Source organism: Lepisosteus oculatus, chromosome 3 (genome assembly GCF_040954835.1).
Source record: "Lepisosteus oculatus isolate fLepOcu1 chromosome 3, fLepOcu1.hap2, whole genome shotgun sequence".
NCBI classification, from domain to species: Eukaryota; Metazoa; Chordata; class Actinopteri; order Semionotiformes; family Lepisosteidae; genus Lepisosteus; species Lepisosteus oculatus.
Window position 1 is genome coordinate 73789546 of NC_090698.1, and position 20107 is coordinate 73809652.

The 20107-nt window shown below is 42.9% G+C and overlaps 1 protein-coding gene across 7 annotated transcripts in view; it reads right to left on the reverse strand.

The window, feature by feature from the left end:
- kiaa0825 (KIAA0825 ortholog) overlaps positions 1–20107 on the reverse strand; it is a 145257-nt gene that overhangs the window by 65336 nt on the left and 59814 nt on the right. For 6 of the 7 annotated variants that reach the window (XM_069187520.1, XM_069187521.1, XM_069187517.1 and 3 more), the window contains 3 exons: positions 18218–18374; positions 14969–15118; positions 12227–12321 (listed from right to left, as the gene is read on the reverse strand). In XM_069187520.1, coding sequence (XP_069043621.1) covers positions 12227–12321; positions 14969–15118; positions 18218–18374 — 402 coding nt within the window. Of the gene's footprint in view, positions 1–12226; positions 12322–14968; positions 15119–18217; positions 18375–18761; positions 18907–20107 lie in introns of those variants that run through there. The other variant, XR_011189125.1, reaches the window with a different exon arrangement.

The window sequence follows — 20107 nt, forward strand, 5'->3', positions numbered from 1 at the left end:
CCTCCATAAAAATCCAGCATCCTCAGGCTAAAAAGCAAAACCTGCTCTCCATCCACTATTAAAGCCCATTATCTCGGGACACACCATCACACTCCAGTGAGCTTGAGAAGCTGGGTCACTGCAGACATTGCGCCAGCAGCACATTTGCCCTTGACTGACTAATGCAGGCAATGCTACAACTGGAGCTTCTTTTATAAACTATTTTTTTTTTCCTGCAATTCGGCTGTCATCACCCTTTGCCCTTGTGAACCTTCCCATCTTTTAATAGGAAGTTAACCTCTCTGGACGGCAGCCGAATGCATCTACGGAGCAACTCGGTTGCTATTAATTTCTTCTTCTCCCGTCCTGTAGTGAAAGACGAGCTGTTAATTACTTTGGCTTTATGAACTAATATTCCTAGGGCACATGAAGGGTACAGAGCACATGATGACAGATGCTCCTGATCAACCTTGGCAAACAACCTTCACTCCTCACCAACTTCTCTTTCAGCAGACACCCGTGATCCAGGAACTTGTGGGGGAAGTCAGTGCAGGAGGCTCCAGCCTGTAAAAACCCGAGCGGACCATCTCAACAACACCAAGTCAAACGGCTTGTGCTGTCAGCATGAAACACACAACAAGGAGCATTTGCCCTGCTAGGAAATTAGAGACTCGCTTTCTCCTTGGCTGCTTGATAATACCTTGAAGACAATACGTGTTATGAAATAATGGGAGTCTTTTATGGTCTCCGAGCTCAGAACCACTGACACATGAAGTCAGTCTTGGCTGCTTTCCTCCATAAAGGGAATGAAAGTGGTAAAGGCTATTAAAGCATTTGTTACAAAGTTTTCAGCAAGTGTAGGGAAGGCAACTTTTAAGTAAAAAAAACCTGCAGCCTGAGACTGATGTGGCTCTCATTCTGACTTTCATGAGAAAGAGTTCCTGCGCGTCTTTCTCTTAACAACACGCTCCCTTCTCCCTGCTTCCTCAGCAGATGCTGCTGTTGCTGTCAATGTCTTGCTTGGTAAGAAACTGCAGTAGTTGTCAATCAGAAATCTTCAATATGTTTTTAAACTTCAACATACTGCATCTTTATTTCCTTTGAGCAGAAGAGACATTTTTCAAGATGCCACATGGCCTGCCTTTTGACACAAATGACTTAATGGTGTAAGCACGTGTAATTTATTGAACAAATCGGGGAAAACTGTTTTGAAGTGGGTGCCTGCCACCCAGACAAAAGGACGGATCTGTCAGATTGAAAGGGCCGCTGCCCAGCAGAGATTCCACAGCCCCATTTAGACAGCAATCGGACGTCTGTCTGCATCTTTCCTTGACAGGCAAAATAACGCAGGCAAACCTGAGACATACTTTCTATCTTGCAAGGTATAAAAAAGGGACATAAGTGAAACATTTGATGACAATACCACCATCCTGCAGGTATAATGAATTGCTGTCCAACACGAGGGTTTTGTGCTGCTGTAGTGTGCGCTAAATGCTGCTGGAATGTATTCATGCTGGTGGATAGAGCACAGCAGCTCAGAAACAAAACCTCCTGCAACAGAACTGTAGTTACACAGGATGCCACACAGACAACAAAGACGACGTCACTGCATTTCATAATTCTTAATTCTTAAATGGGAACTCTTCATTTTCATTTTCACTGCTACTTTCAGAGTTTTAGAATTCGCATGACCAAGAAAAATATATACCAGAAATCCTTTGTTCCCCGTGCAACTGATATATTAAAAGCAGCTACAGTGAAACAGACTGTTTCCTATATGGAGCTATTGGATTAATGTAACCGTAGTGTAATACAGGCAGAGCGAGTTGTGTGCAAATGTATTGTTACATATTTAGGACTATTGTTTGTTTTTTTATGTTGAGTGTTATACAGTATGTTTTCTGTAGTTCTGTATGGTGATGCCAAAGACAAATTTCTAACCTTCTGGATGGACAATAAAGTTATATTGTATCTTATATCTACTGAAATAGCTGATGCACTCTAACACTTAAAATCCCCCACCCAGAGCCTGGCACACTCGGAGTGATAAACAAGACACAAATGCACAATCTAAAGGGCTTAATGTTTCACATGGGTCAACAGTTTGAGACTCTACCACAGTTAATGACGTGGCACTAGACAACATACAACTAGTTAAAGAAAAAGGCAGACTTAAAAATATCAGGAAAGGCATTTCTAAAGCGTTAATATTCACGTTGACCAGGAAATATATATTTCAGGGGAGACAGGGAATAAAGCTTTTAAGTCACACCCCTTCCAAATGTGTTCATTCTGGGTCAAATAAAAAAACATTTCCAGTTGTGGCTAGACAGAAACAACACATCTACATTCATGAAGTCCACTTGTCAGGGGTTGCACAACGTTAGACTGGAAAACTATGTTATATAACATAGATCCCGAGGGGTGGAACCGAATCATTTTGCCTGTTGAAGACTGTGTAAATGCTGAAAATGCGTAGGGCTAGTCGCAGCACATTTTCAGCTAGTGCTGTGTTTTAAGGCTAAAAATACTCGGATCAAAAGGGAAGTTAACACTCGCTTTATTTGAATTTAAATTATGACAACTAGTCTAAAATAAATAATGAGATCTTTTTAACTATGAGCTTGGTACTAACTTCCTTCTGATCACTTTTCTAATTTTGGCTGCGCTTGGCTCTCTGAAAGGAAGTGAGGCACAACGGCATGTGAACTGTCATTCTGCTTCTGAGCACAGCACCGTTTGAAGACACAGAGATCTTTCATCACTACCTGCACTTTACAAGTCTGAATGGGATGCAGAAGCAAGAGTAATCATAAAGTATTATTCTATTCTATTTATTTCCCCCACCTTTTCCCACTTCCTGATACATCGTTTTAATCAGCTCTTGAAGTTCTCTGCCTGCCGTTTGTTTCTCTTTAAAAAATATTTTTGCAAAGCCTAACGTCTCAGGAGACGGGCTGACTTTTCTCAAATGGCGGCTTTGGAAAAAAGTTCAGGCTGTACGGCAATGCTTGACTGGGGCCTCATACCCGAAGCAAGCCCACGATTAATATTTCAGACGCACCTCAGCAGCTTCATCTGGAAGCACGCAGAAGAGTGTGCTGAAGTGCTTTTAGGTCTGCCTAGTTGACAGTTCACTGTGTTGGATGTGACTTTCACAGTCTGCTGGCAGTTTGTGAGGAAGCCATCACACCTGTGACTCGGCCGTTGATTAATGAGTCTTTCAACTCATCACTGCCATGTGAGGAAGGGCCATGGCCTCTCCAAGCTTCGCTGATTTATTCGCCTTCGGTACAAACCGGCAAAGATACCCTCCATCAAGAAAACCACACCTGGTTAAAGCTAATGAAAACCTCAATATGTCATTTTTGAGACAAGTCAAAAAGCATGTAAAACTAGACAAAAGATGTATTCAAGCAACATGAAAGCAGTTTTGTCACAATCTGTCAATCTGAGGCCTATAAAAGGGAAAAAAAAGTCCTCCTTCAATGACACATCCGTAGTTTTGACTTTCAGTGACAGTCCCTGAATTTTTTTTCGCTGGCAAGATGGAGAGCCCATGACTATAGCTGGAGCACTTTTCCAATAAAGCAAAAATGCCTCTTAGAGGACATGTCGGTATTTCTAACCTTGATACTGCTGCAGGGGCTCCACACACAAGCACTATGAAAGCCACACAACTTTCTGCTACTGACATGTTTATGTCTAACCCAAAACTAGACTCATTAATAGTAATAAACACTGTAGCAAGGAAAATATTTTAATATAAAGTTGATCCACGAGAACACTGCTTTCTATAATTTAAAATATTATTATTAACAAGATTGTTAAGGTCTACATTTATTACAGTATTCAAGGCATAAAACACTGTTCTGGTCTAATGTATTTTGATGTATGTCTTCATATTATTTTATATTATATATTATATTAAAACTCATACATACACATATCATATGTACACATATTGTAAGTATCTATAATAAATTATAACTTAAGGACTGTTTTCAGAAAATATATTTTTCAAATATTTTCAAAGCTTCTAGATAACACATTTTTTTGTGATGGGATTAAGTTCAGATATGACAGATCAATACCAGTCAAGAACACAATGTGTTTTTTATTTATTCTTTGAGAAAAGAGTCAAGGTATATCTATCTGACTATCATTTAGAACAGATACTATTTGCCTAAATCTTGAAACCTCCTGGCTTATGAATACCGTTGAAAAGATTTTCATGTGGCATGAAAAAATGGATACTGCAAACAATATAACTGGAAATTGCCACCCAAGCAAAAGTAAAAAGAAAATGTTCTGAGTTTTTTAAAGTTCTTCAGAAATATCAACCTTCATAAATCTGAATTTCGCAAGTAAAGCACATGCACAATGGGGAACACTGAGGGGTGTGGTGTACAGTAATTAAAGCAGAGATCAGCACAGAAAAGACAAGTGAAATTATTGCAAAAAACGTGATGGAACGTTATTGTGAAGTATGGAGCACAACCAGAGTAACACTGTTACTGTGTTGACTGCAACTGTGACAGAGAAGAGTGTTACTGTAGTGACGGTGAAACTGACAGAGGAGAGTGACTGTTACTGTGTTGACAGAGAAGAGCGTTACTGTGGTGACAGTGAAACTGTGACAGAAGAGTGAATGTTACTATGGTGACAGTGAAATTGTGACAGAGGAGAGTGACTGTTACTGTGGTGACGGCGAAATTGTGACAGAGGAGAGTGACTGTTACTGTGGTGACAGTGAAACTGTGACAGAGGAGAGTGACTGTTACTGTGGTGACAGTGAAACTGTGACAGAGGACAGTGACTGTTACTATGGTGACGGCGAAATTGTGACAGAGGAGAGTGACTGTTACTGTGGTGACAGTGAAACTGTGACAGAGGACAGTGACTGTTACTGTGGTGATGGTGAAACTGTGACAGAGGAGAGTGACTGTTACTGTGGTGATGGTGAAACTGTGACAGAGGAGAGTGACTGTTACTGTGGTGACAGTGAAACTGTGACAGAGGAGAGTGACTGTTACTGTGGTGACGGTGAAACTGTGACAGAGGAGAGTGACTGTTGCTGTGGTGACGGTGAAACTGTGACAGAGGACAGTGACTGTTACTGTGGTGATGGTGAAACTGTGACAGAGGAGAGTGACTGTTACTGTGGTGACAGTGAAACTGTGACAGAGGAGAGTGACTGTTACTGTGGTGACAGTGAAACTGTGACAGAGGAGAGTGACTGTTACTGTGGTGATGGTGAAACTGTGACAGAGGAGAGTGACTGTTACTGTGGTGACAGTGAAACTGTGACAGAGGAGAGTGACTGTTACTGTGGTGACGGTCAAACTGTGACAGAGGAGAGTGACTGTTACTGTGGTGATAGTGAAACTGACAGAGGAGAGTGACTGTTACCTTGGTGACAGTGAAACTGTAACAGAGGAGAGTGACTGTTACTGTGGTGACAGTGAAACTGTGACAGAGGAGAGTGACTGTTACTGTGGTGATGGTCAAACTGTGACAGAGGAGAGTGACTGTTACTGTGGTGACAGTGAAACTGTGACAGAGGAGAGTGACTGTTACTGTGGTGACAGTGAAACTGTGACAGAGGAGAGTGACTTACTGTGGTGATGGTGAAACTGTGACAGAGGAGAGTGACTGTTACTGTGGTGACAGTGAAACTGTGACAGAGGAGAGTGACTGTTACTGTGGTGACAGTGAAACTGTGACAGAGGAGAGTGACTGTTACTGTGGTGACGGTGAAACTGTGACAGAGGAGAGTGACTGTTACTGTGGTGATGGTGAAACTGTGACAGAGGAGAGTGACTGTTACTGTGGTGACGGTGAAACTGTGACAGAGGAGAGTGACTGTTACTGTGGTGATGGTGAAACTGTGACAGAGGAGAGTGACTGTTACTGTGGTGACAGTGAAACTGTGACAGAGGAGAGTGACTGTTACTGTGGTGACGGTCAAACTGTGACAGAGGAGAGTGACTGTTACTGTGGTGATAGTGAAACTGACAGAGGAGAGTGACTGTTACTGTGGTGACAGTGAAACTGTAACAGAGGAGAGTGACTGTTACTGTGGTGACAGTGCAACTGTGACAGAGGAGAGTGACTGTTACTGTGATGACGGTGAAACCGTGACAAAGTAGACTGAATATAAAAAGAATATAAAATTTGAAACCAAAAGGATGATGCATAAGCCCAAGAGAAATTTACAAAATCAATACTTAATGGATCATATTTTCCTAGACACATATATTGCTTCCTAACTTACAGCACTCTTGGCCATATCGTATCTCTCAGTCTTTACACGTACCTTTATACATACAGTAGGTACAGTTATAGAAAATGGGACCATTTCCTGCACTTTGTAAATTGTGCCACAAGTACTTCAATGCAGGTTGAAACACATACAGCTGAAGACAGTGCTTTCAGTGCTATATGAACAGCTTACTAGACTGGAATAAGGAAACATTCTAGAGAGTAGGGAGTGGAGTGTCAAAACACACCTTGCCCAGTGGGCCATGCACGTTCCCCCAAAAAACTTAAAAAAGAGGTATGATCTAGGACATACTTGCAATGGGATTTAAGAATTAAAACATTTTTGTTCAGATCTATGGACACATACTCTCTTCTAAAATGTTTCACACAAGATCAAGGATTATTTTTTTCAGGCTCCTGGGTCAAGGAATATTCCAGAACTGACCAATGTGACCACAATTGCTATTTACACTGCAATTTAAATAAAAAAAGACTAAAATGATGCACCAGATTACCCAGTTTTGCTTTCATTAATACAGCGTGTTCCGTTTGAAAAGATCATTAAAAAACTGCGTCAGGGTTCAGTGTGAAGAAAGGCATCCAGAGACCTAGTCTCCACTGTTTAAACTGTGCTGTTTCAACTACAGAGCCTTGTCTGCTGCCTTGCCAGCCCAGCCCAATTAAATGAATGGTCAGAGCTGCTCAGTGCTCTGCTAGCTTGTCAGTACCTGCAGCACGTTATTCTCTGAGGCTCCAGGGGGCAGTGTCGATAACTTCCCGAGAGCACTACGATGAAGAATAGGTGCCTTTGGATTTGCACAGATATCCTGCAGACAGAGACTACTAGCTGCGCACGATACGTGGCAGGTGCAAGGACACTGTGGTTGCAGGCTCCCTGTCCAAGGACATCTGGAAATACCACAGGTTTTTTCTTTCAATTAAAATCCCAATTCAAGACGTTTGTGGGCTGCTAATGCACGATGAGTGTTAACTTATGTAAAGCCCTTGAGATGTCACGAACAGACAATTTCAAGAGCACCATTTACTCTATTGGCTAAAGCCCAGGCTCCATACCGCATACATCTCTCATAAACATTTCAGAAGAATAGCAATACAGGTGCTAGGAACATTTCATTTTCCCAAAATGTCCCACCAATGACTGACTGTTGAAACGTAGCACTTCAAGAGAGGATTTCTCCAAAAGCAATGAAAGACCTTTCTCATTTAACCACATGGGGGTTATTTAATGGAGCCTAAATGTGGGAAACAGAACGTAAATTTGCAGGGATGGAAGAGGTACCCTTGAGTTATTCAGACAACAGGGCTTTGGGCTTTTATAAGGACCAGTCCAAAGATAAGAGTAAGCAGTATTAATAACTCAATGGAGGCAATGATTCATCTACCAAACAATACAAGCCTTTGATGATGGAGAAGCGTTTCATTTGGGTTGAAATAATTCACACAAATCACTGATATCTGCACATGGGTCTCAAATATTTCACATTGAATGGCCGCTGCAGCTGAAGGCTTTCTATTCATCCCCTCTAACCAGTCAAGTAAAAGACGTCTTGATTTTTTAAAACTTCTTAAAATCTTTCATTGAGAAGAATTGGGATGGTCAAAACTGAGAGGAGGGCCCTTTAGTCAGACTGGCCTGTGTGGGGGCTGGTAGATAACTGAACCACAGAGGATCTCATCTGGGGATTTCTTGAAGGAAACCAATGTACCACATGACTCAGTAGCTTTCCTATTGTCCCACAACTCACTGGGTAAAGAAGCACCTCCTATTCTTGGATATAAACGTACTTCCATGTAGTTTCTGCCTATGTCCTCAGGTTCATGTCTCAGTGTTGAAAATGAAGAGGTCCGCTGTGTTGACTCTGCCAATGCCTTGCATCATTTCCTCACTGTACTATCTGTAATGATACCAGACTCTAGATCACTGATAGAAACGAGCAACTGCAGTGGTTCTAGATCAGAGTCCTAGTACATTCATCTAGTATAGATCCCACTAATTACATCACCCCTACTGGAATGTTCTCACCTTATCTGTATGCGCCGTTTTCTGTTTATTACCCACAGCTCATTCCAAATCCATTCATTTCCATGAGCCTCAAATTGCATGACAGTCCGAAACTCATTCAATGCAAGTACAGCATAGTTCACCAGCTTCACTTCAAAAAAAGTGCTGCACAGTTTCAACAGGATCGGGAATATCTGCAACACTGGATTATTGGAAATGCATTATAAAATGACACTAACAGGAAAGAGCTTAATTGCTGAGCAGGTACCAGCAATCTATTATAAATGTTTTTTATGCAGATATATATACTGCAGTATGTATACTTTGCTTATTTTATTATTTTCACTTTTAGGTATTGAAAAGATTTATACGCAAGTACAAAGGGTGGAAGTATAGAGAGGTGGGAGGGTGGAAGTACTGTATAGAGGGGCGGAAGTATGGAGGAGTGGATGAAGGTGTCGTCCAGCCTTGAGCTCTCCGTGAGAGAAAACCTTTAGAAGGAATGAGAAGCTTTCTGATAACGGAAAGACTGATGGTAAGACATGGGCGAACTGACGTTTCATGGCACGGACCCTTATTCTAAAAGCATTCTCTAAATAGTCGGACAAAAACACTGGCCGTGCCAAATCTCCTACCAGAAATGAAGATGCTAGCCCATACCACAGACAAGCATCCTGACAGATTGACACTGCAACAACCCGAGTTTATTAGGTAGGAAGAGGAAACACTGAGGGGTGCTCTCATATTCCCAGCCTTGGGCACTCTGTAAGCAAGAAAATTGGCATCCCAAGAACAGAATTCCAGGATAAGGAAAATCTACTGTACCTAGCGAACAGTACCACGGTTGCATTTACTGTTGAAGGAACATCTAAAATCAGAATTTCTAACATAATTCTAGTGTACAATGCAATAATACAAAGATATTTAAATGGACAAATACATGGTTGTACCTCTCAAAAAGACCAATGGAGCTGAAATATTTTTTTCTTCCAATTTCTGAAACCGCTTTTATTCAATAAATATCACAGAGCCAAGACAAAATCACATTAAGTCACATCTAGAAACATAGACTAGTCTGAAAGTGCAATATAATTAGAATTTGCCTTAGGTCCTTACCGAGTGTTTTCAGCATTGTTAATAGCAGGTAAAAGTAGGTGTCCATTAATCACTTTAACTTGCTGAAGTGCTGAATTTAAGAATGATGTATGACACATATAGCACAGCTTACAGACTGACAGGCTAACAGAAGAGCAGATTCCTTAGAAATCCTTACCCTAGAATGTCAAAGTAGATCACTAGGATTGCTCACTTTGATGAAGCTGAGATGCGATGATCAGTATGTAACGGAATCCCCAGCACTTTGTGTCTCCCATGTTGTTATATGGGGGGTAAAACCTAGACAGTCTGGCCACAACAGAAAACAGTAAATCTGTCTAATGTCTTCTACCGCTTGAGAACTGAAGCCATTCCACGCTTCATTAAAGAGAACAGTGGTGGTCCCTGCTGTATGCAGTTCTGATGAGCAGTCGTCTGCTCTGGCGTCTGCAGTCAGTCTGATGAAACTGGGACTGGACTGGACCACATCTGTCTGTCCAACACAATGCCACTGCGCAGCCACCTAACTACTGTTAGGTGTGGCACACCTGAAGAAGGCTCCACGGCCGAAACATATTTTCTTTCTTCTCTTTTCAGCCTGGAATAAACCTATTACTTGTTCCTTTGAAGCCTAAGCATGCTGACGCAGCTATCCACCAGAACCACCTAAGTACTGTGATCATTAATGGGTCTCATTGGGTCTCAGTGTCATTGTGCTTAGTTACGGAAAAGCCGTAGTACAATAACAACAGTATTTAACCTGGCAGAGGAAAAGAGAATGGAAAATTCAATTTCAGCAAACTTCAGCAAATTAACAGATCATTGGTGACACAACCACCAAACACAAAAAGTGTTCATGTTCATAAAAGTACCAATCCATTCCAATATAAAATCAGTAATCTGAATGTAGGGTGGAGGACTAACTGTGGTGCGCCACTAGGTGGTGCCTTGTTTTAGTCATGGTAACCACACCCCAGAACCCCATGTAGTCTTGTGAAGGTCGGTGGCTACCATAGTTAACACACAGCACCATCTAGTGGTGCAGCAGAGTCAGTCCTCCACCCTACAAGTGCGTATGGTTAACACGGTCTTACCAGACCCAGCACATTAGTCACAGGACGTCGAGGAACTCAACAGAATACCACACTGCAAGGGCTGTTCCTGTACATCCCAGATACACCTGGGAAACTCCTGAACTTGCATTTCTCACTCCATCCCCCAGTTAAAAAATTCCTCAACAATGGTGCTAAACAAGAGCATGGGACATTAGAGAAAGATTCACAACCATATCAGCTCTCACTCAAATATCTGCATTATTCCTATCCTTAATCCCTTACGCTGCCTGTGCCACCTGAACAAAGAGGCCTTTAATGAGTGAAAATGCACAAGCAAGGACATATTATGACAAGATTATAACACATTATATAATATTTACATCCTCTCTCACTTGCCTGCCAACCTGAATCCCAAATTCACCTCTTTCTTTCCCATCAGAACGGCTGAACTGCACAATCAGGAGCAGAATTACCCATTCAGCAAGATCCATGAATAATCCGACGCTAATTCCAGAGTGGATGGAGAGTGACAGTATCTGTTCTTACACATGTGCAACAAACCGACACTTTTGCTAAAAGTACGCGAACCCCTGAAAACACAAGCGCTCCACACTTCACCCTCATTATAACACTGTCCTTGGCAGACAAGCTGTTTGCCCTTTATTAGAAGGTGCTTGTAACAATGAAGTTGATTTAAAATGGATTTCATGTAGCTGCTAGACAAGGTGCAATAGCCTCATAACGGCAGATAGTGTTCAGAATGACAGCTCTGAATTGAGGGCTGAGTGTATTTGAAATATTGCTACCTAATATGTGTCACAATCCTGCATAAATATTTATACCCTGCTTGGAGGCTTTAGACTTAAGCAACTTGAGTAACCATTTCAGTCATTTGAGAACGACCCCTTTTCCATTCGGTTAACCCTTTCACCAAGCCAGCTCTCCCTCTCCGCTCGACCTCCAGAGAGGCTCTCGGTTCGAAGAGGCAAATCTGAAGCAACCGTAAGCCCCCTCGCTCTTACTGGCCTGACTGGTCTGATTCCCCCCGAGACCTTCCGGCACTGAGAGGGAAAACAATCCCACCCTCTTCCCGACCGAGCCTGCAGCACAAACATCTGGAAGCTCCTGCCCCCGCTGACCGGCAGAGCCCCCAGACTGGCCCCGCTCACTGCAGGGCACGGACGCCAGCCCTTCGCTTCCCTAAGATCTGCTTTCCATTGCTCGACTGTGTTCCTGTGCTCAGCCCAGACATTCAGCGTGCATTTCAACAGGCCATCCATACAGTCGTGCCGTTTCTCTCGGATTCGACAGAGGAACACTTCCCATAAAAAAAAATAAGTACAAAAGAAATAACGACCAGATGTTTTAAGTCGCAACCACCCATCCATGCTGGCAACGTAGTTCATTATATAATCAAAAAATGAAAGATGAAAGCTGTGAATGAGTTATTTCATTGCTAAATATAAAGTTAAAAAATAATTTTGACCCGATCTTGATACCGACCCCTCCGATCTCGTCACGGCGACAGAAACTCTAAGCTGCAGGCAGCGGCCTTTTCACAGGGACCCCTGCGCGACTGTGACGGCCCTCGCATGCACTGTCTTGCGCCAAAGACAGGCATCATTCGTAAAAACAAGGATTTAGTTCTGAAGAATTTCTCCAGGTATGCGAGGCTCTCTACAACCCGTCACACAGCCCACTTCCTGCGGCTGCCGCCTCACTGCCCGGTGGGATTCCAGAGCACAACTATTGAAAACCTGTGCCACCCCGCCATGCCAGGCAGCAGTTCTGAAAGGGAAGCTGTTTTTACCTGTTTGCCAGCAGGGCCCTCAAGGTCACCTGACTCAGTCCCAGATAACTTGGCAGCAGTTTCGGCCAGTCCCAGTCCCGCTCTGTCATGGCTGACTGTTGATGTACGAGGAGAAGCGACTGTTAGTTATTAATCAGAGTTAATATGATCAGTAAATTAGGGCTCCAGCTGCGATAGACTAACTAAGAAGGAGGGAGCCCTGAACAAGGACTCAGACAGATGATATCAATCATGTCCACACAAGAAGGTTTTTATTCCAATAAGACAGCAATTAATTTATAAATCCATTTGGGGATGTAGCTATCATTTATAAAGAGATAAATCAATTTTGGGAGCCGTTATTCTTCCAACTGTTTTAATGGCATCTTGCCCAGCCCCCTTCAAAATTGGAGATCGGCTCTTTGTTAGGAAAGCAAATAAAAATTTCTCTGATCACAGAAATGTCACTGTTCACTTCGAGCTGCCTTTTATTGACAAAAGGAGATGAGCACAAGTGGCTCTCAATTGATGTTTTTTCCCCTATTTGATTTGACAAACAACAGAGCCATCTCAGGCAGATGAGATAGTTTAATTATTTTCTTAACAAGGAAAATACTAAGAAGGAGGTCAGTTTGCAGTGAAACGGAAGGAAGCCTCAAATTGTTTGTTCAATAAATTTGGCACTGAACATAGCTACTCTTAACATTAGCTGCTCTTGAGAAAAAAAGAGGCTTGGGTTTTTTTCCTGAAGGTCTTTGTGAAAGTACTGAGAAGTTTATGTGGGCCCATCTGGAGCCTAATCCTGAAATAACTGGTGATTTAAGGTGACCGACAAGAATGACTACGGTAGACTGGTGCTCTTCTGGTTCTGGGTGCATCCCCCAAGAGCAATCAAAATCCAAAATAAAACAAAAAAGCCTGGGATTTGCTAAAATGTATTGTGTAAAACCCAAGTGACAATGCACCTGCTTTCCGACCCCCGGCATCAGCTCGAGTTACATAAGAAAGGAATTAAATACTATAATATGAGGCAAATGACATTACAGACGCCGTGTGCTGTGCAGCCACACACCATGGAAAAGTCACAGGCGTAATGTGAGCGATGAAGAAGCACCAGTACAGCAACCCAACCTCGGCCCTCAGCACTCCATGTCACCCAGCTGTCTGGCATCAGCTGGCACCGGGTCAGGTGGGTCAGTGGAAACAGGTTACATATTAAGGTTACACAATTATTTTTAACTTAATAAGTGCATCCTCTGCAACTGGCTCTGCAGATAAAGGTGTCTGCCACACCAGCTGCTAATATTTTAAAAGAAGAAAAGAAAACAAAATATAATTAAAAAAACTGAGCGATTCTGTTGCTGTTGTTGCTGTTGTCTCACAGTCACTGCAGTGCAGCCATTTCACTAAATTCTTCCTGGTCCTTGGGCGGCTGTCATTTCTTTTTAAAATCAAACATCTGACCAGGAACGAAAACAATTCTAATTAAATAACTTTATTCTCAAGACCTCTAGTCTCATCTTCCCCTTCACGTGAAACCCCTGTGATTGATTGTGCTGCCACCACTACACCACAGTATCGTACTGGACGGGAGAATAAGGCAGCAGGCAAACCAGTCCTCTAGGAAGGAAACACTTCCCCGTTTCAAGAGGTACTGTAGTGACAAGAACTGCCAAGTTCTTTTTCTAAAAGAAACGTCCTCAAGAGGACTTATGAAATTATGAAACTAAGAAAACTGCAAATGAACGGTGGAAAGTGTAATGGTGAACCAGAGGTTTTCCCAAATGCTACGAAAGCGTATGGAGCTGGGAGACTCCAGATTCCAGAGAACCTTCACAGAGCTGCCAGACCCCGAGGGCCTGTCACTTCGACTGTCTCCACTAGAACCCCTTCTGAGATGAATACCGGTGCTAAACGGTGCTTTTTACTTTTTACAGCCCTGTAACTGTGAAAGCATCATTAAACACGATACAATAATAAATATACCACCATTGATTAGTTGGAAAATGGACAAAGCAGAAGTGAACGAGTCCTGCTGAGAACTATTCATAGTTCTGTGTACTTTTAGAGCAATCAGAACCTCAGCAAACTGGCTGTTTTCTCCGGAGAGGTAAATGCATCTCTTTACTTTGTCGCCTTTTGTGCAGTTTAAAGAAATGCTTTTCTGCCCTGTGGATCCACTTAGCTGATAAAATATTTCTACTGAATGAACAGGTACAGTTTGAAACAAAGCAAATGGAAATCTCCTCGCACAGAGCACAGAACAATGCTGAACAACACGTTGATATCTCAGCTGGGATCCCTTCTTTGGGAAGCACAATGCAAGTCCCATAGACCATAGGTGCTGCAGCTAACAAGCACAGAGACACACACAGGTTGATGTAACTGAGTGTTACATGACTCGAGTAATGAATTAATTTTAAGGAGGTTCATCGCCAGCCAGCAAGATGCGTTTTGCCTATATGGTAATTGTTTTAATTTTATATTCCACAGATATTTTCTCGGGAGGTTTTCGATGCATAATCCATTAAATTATGAGCGCACTCACATATACCTCCCAGCCATCAGATATCTGCACCATGAGCCCACGGCAACGCTGTGCCTCCTGGTCCACGAATTGCTGCAAAAAGTGCTGATGGAAAAAGGAAAGCTGCACCCAGCTAAGGAACTAAAAGGCACAGATGGAAATAATACCAGTCTGAAGGTAGGAAAAAAAATCTAGGAAATAACGAAAATGAATTAGTTGCCCTTCGATGTACCAACCTGGTCAAACTTATTGCTCCCGATGTGGCTGAATTCCTTCAAAGGGTTGAACACAGAAGACAGATGAAGCCGATCTGCAGCCGTGAGATTTAAGGTTAATGGTCTTTGTGGAGTGTCTGCCGCCGCAGTGAGTTGGAAACTCAAAAGCTCCTTCAAACAAAGAAATCAGAAGCTTAGAGGGACAAAATGCGAACGGTCTGACAGCTGTGTAATAAGGATAAAACTCAGACAGTAAAACTCACTGGATCAGAGAAAGTAAAATGTAAAAGCATAAGCATTTATAGCACAAAGCTATAACTGCAAACATACAGTAAAATAGGCTGAAATTAGTAACTCTCTGGTAACTTTTATCATTTAAAACAAATTACAACTTTTTCTGGTGCGTCACAAAGGGATATGCAATTTAGCTTCTGACTAGCCTTATCTAAAAAAGGCTTCTTCATAGCAGTCTATGTTGACAATTTGGACTGCCAGTTCCATCTTTAAGAAAAGTATACAGGTAAAAACTAGGCAGTTAGGGGAGTGCCAGCTGTTCTTAATAAGCAAATCAGGCAACATGCTGCAACACACACTTTAGGGATGTACTGTATACAGAGAGACATTAAAATAATTGGGGCCAATAGGATGCGATTTTTCATGTCTCTCAGGATATTATTTGCTTTTCTGAGGAAGCTGGCTCATAGTGTCACTGGTGTAAAATGACTGCACTCTTCCTTTCAGTATCACCGCTGCACTTTCTGATAGCCCTGAACTTCCTTGGGAAGCTTCAATTCCCCTGCCCTCTCAGGAGCCGCTGTGCACTACAAACACACGGTTTTAAAAGGCAGCACAGCGGTTTAACACGCTTTGAAGAGGCATTCCTGCACGGTAAAGCCCGCGCTCCTCCCTGAGCAGCTCTGCAGGGTGAGGAATGCCACGCTTGCGGTGTGTGGTGAGGGCATCTAAATGATCCTCCCGATCAATCAATCAGCCCGTCATGCATGTGCTGCAGCACCCCCACAACAACTCAGAACACTTTGCAGACTAACGGTATACAGCAGTTGTCAATATTGCACAGTGGCAGTGGGGCATGTGGGAGAAGAGGAGAGGAAAACACACTCCCAGAGGGAGGAAAGAAACCTCTGGGGATCCCAGGCCAGATGTTTTCCCCCACCTCCAGGCCACAGGTTTGTGATGCATCAGTCCAGCATCTCCATTTACATTCTCAAACGTATTTAAACTCTCATAATTACAACAACTGCTAATTCCAATTGAATACATTTTCCCATATTTAAATATTAATGTTAATATTATCAATATAATGATATCGCTTGTTATTGTAACACATTTCTTTTCCTGTGTTTGCCTACAAAATACGAGCTTTCACAGATGCAAGAGGTTTTGGGGGAAACGCTGGGGAGAGTTCAGGCAGAACTGAGGCAATCAGTGCAACGTCAAAATTCCCAAAACTTAAAGCATCATTAACTATTAACATGATACTTGTGATTATCAAAACATCTGTCAAAACACACAAAGCAAATGCCCATTAATTGCCTCTGCTGTAGTGTTTAAAACATTTCTGTTTAAAGTGGAGAATTTTTCCACGCTGCTTCTGTGAGCCAGTGGGGTATTGGCATTTATAAAAGCACACAAAAATAACCGCCTGTCAGATTGCTTCCTGTATAAAATTAATAACATTGCATACTTTTCCCAGCTAAAAAATACACATATATCTTTCTGCTCTTGCCATTTATTTTAAGGATTGTTTGTTTCAGGCTCAATCATTTTATTTGAATTCATTTCTTTTCAGTCTATATGTTATTGATCTCAATGAAGTACTCAGTTCCAATAGACAGACAACCGGAGACCTAAGATACTGTATGCTCTGGTCTGAGATATACTGTCTATCTTTATCATACTAAGGCCTTTACATGAAAACAAAAAAGGCACATCACCCTCTTTACAATGCGGTGTAAAGAAGAAACATCATCTCGCGTGCTTGATTAGTTTATTGGTAATATTTTGGGAGTTGCAGAACCATCATTCAACGCTTATACTGGACGTGTGCCGCCTCCCCGCTCTCCCGCTGTCCTTCCTCGACCTTGCACAGTGGGATCCAGGGGGCTAGGCTGGCCGTCTAGTGGAGTAAACCGCTCTGTTTCAAACCTGGAGTGGCTGGAGTATCTGTGTTTAGTGCCGGTCTAATATGTCTGCTTTGATTGCCAGGAGCAGTACACATTTTAAACACAGTTATCGACCAGCCTTTCTCCATGTTGATGACACTCCAGTCAAATTACCACACTTATAAAGTGCTGCAATCATTTATATTTTCAGGTTTACCGAAGGATTTGCATTGGATGCCAGTCTGTCAGTAATATTCTGAGAACACCCTGCGAGTATTAGCAATTTCATGTCTTTAAAGTAAGTACAGTTTTGTGGTGGCGCTTCAAGCGCCTGAGCCCTTTTTTTTAACGAGTCAAATATTAATTTTTATTGGACAGCAAATGAAATGGCTCGAGGTCGCAGCTGTAACCAACAGGAAGGTGGAGTTCCTTCACTTCCTTCATGCTTCTGTCTGTGCCTGAGGAGTGCACTAAAGAAATAAGTGGGGAACAAATATACTGTACGTACTGTATCTTGGCATCTTTGCCAATAAGGAGTCAAATCAGACTAGTGTAGTGTGGTTCTTTAATTCATAGGTAGTTGCTTAGTTATGTATTCGTCATATGTTTTGCAGAACTAAAGGAAATGGGTACTCTTTCAGGAGTTTATTTTTGCATCGGCACTCAATTTGCACAATGCACCGATATAAATTACTGATTACAAATCAGTAGAAATGTGCACATATAATGGCTGCGACCACCCACTTTGCTGCATTAGATCTCCAGACAATCTGTTTCTAACATTGTGGAACGGGCCCAGGCCGTTGGACGTGTCAATGAGCAGTATAACACAATCGATCGGTGTGCAGGTTTCTGACAGTGGACGTGCTTTCCCGTTAATACAGGTCACACATTAGCGAGGGTCTGACTGACGGCCGAGTGTGGTTTCATCCTGGACTGAAAGGGCAGGACCGGGACCCAGGCAGGGGCCCTCTCCTGGCCCTGCATGGAGCAGACTCTCCTGGAAGAGCTACACAGCCCAGGAAGGAGCAGACTCCACCGGCACGCCGCCGGCTCCAGCGGCTCCTCGGCTCACCCTGAGCTGGTAGCAGACGCTGCCTCAGGCCAGCACACACCTAATTGCTCGGGAAAAAGGCCGTTTCCCTACCTCATTGAGTTGGATGATGTGATAAATTTGCCTCAGGTACTCGCTGCCACCTGGTTTGTGGCAGATATCCAGGACCATCATGCCTATTTTCTGCTCAGTCAGTTCAGGCGCGCTGCCTTTCTGTCGCACCACAATGCTTTCTGCTGGTTCAAATGCACTGACAGGCAGAGAGAAGAGAGGCGACATGAGACCCTTGAAGCACGCTGGAGAGAAGAGAGTTAAACCCCAGGGACGGAAACTTTGCACATTACAATCTCTGTAAGATTTTGATCTGACAGCGTGTTCCTTCTTTAACACTTTAGGCAAGAGGGAACCATCTTCCGTTTCATGTCCAAAACAATTAAATATGCTGTACTTTCTAGCATTTCAGAATTGATCAACCTTGATTAATTAATTACCTTTCCTGTGGAGAACAGCAATGTACATAAATTCTTGGTTATGATCTAACATCATCCAAACACATTTGTGAAATACTGTAAAATGAAAGAGTATCATCTTCTGCAGGAATTACAGATGATTTTTTTTGTAGCTGTTTTTAGCTAACCTTGTCTGACAGTTCTTTAAAACTGTCTTCAACTGAAACATATTTTCTCTGGCACACCTAGCCTCTGTATCCCTGCCGCTTATCACGAAGAGAAATTGCATTTTCTGTTCCTCACGTCTCAGGAGAAGAACAGCAGCTAAAAGGGCTGAAGGAGAAAGCAGGAAGCACGCAGGTCAACGTCAGCACACCCACACGGTCCCCATGGTCATCACAGCAGAGCCCCCTGTTGTGCTTCATCAGAATAATAACAGGAAGCATTTACTGTGACAGGACTCCGCGCTTTGACACAACGCGAGCTGACGACACCTTGATCAGCAGATTTTTTTAAAATAAAAATTAAAATGTATGAGGGCTATAAATTGTGCCACTCTTGCCTCTGCTCAGAATTTTGAGCCAAATGTCTTCACTTTTCAAATTGTATTGTTCCGTCTTTGTTTCAATTACGGTTACTGGATAATGCTGATGTTTTCACTTTTCATTTAATTTATACAGGGGACTATCTCAGTAAATCTTAGCACAGGGTGCTGATGACAGACCGGAGCTGTCAATAATAGTGAATAAAATAAAACAGCAGAGGCTGAAGGCTTGTTTTGCCAGAATATATATATATACATGTACCGTATGTGTGTGTCAACTAAGTTCAGAATTAATTGAAGTACATGTTAAGTATATACGGTATGAACACGAATAAACGTACATCTAGTGTCCATGCAGGTGAATATGCTTCGCACTGCACTGTAGCAAGGGCATAGAGCCGGCTGCCCTCCAGGTGCAACCCTTTAAACACCTGCACCTGTGCCCTCTCCTGCGCGGCCCGTCTCCGAGCGCGCGCCAAGCAGCGTTCCCGGGCCCTGATGCAATTCCGCCTGGCAAAGATCCGCAGTGTTCTCCTGCCCTTCTACACTGTGCATTTTTATGACCGAGCCGCATGTCAAGTTAAAAAATGAACACTTTATTCCAGATAGACTTAATGTCATTGTTCCCCCCCCCCGTCCCACCCGCCCGCCTCTTTCCGTCTCTTTCCCGGCCTCCCCCTCTCTCGGAAACGCGACAGTGCCAGGAACAGCGTCACCTGTCAGGCATCTTCTGAGGGCTGACATTGAAAAAGTTGAGGCCTCTCTGACCAAGGAGTGTATCGGTGTCAGCACCTGGGTTGTATCCTTCCCTGTCCATCACCGTGCAGGTGAAGCAGATGATTGGATTCAGTCAGCGCCGTGATTAATGAGTTCCTCTCCGGATTTGGGACAGCCTATCAATCATGTCATTAGGGAGAACGCGCCCTGAAAGAGGCAGACCTCAGCCAAGGCATAACTGCATTCATCTTAATCTGTGTATGCATCCAGTCA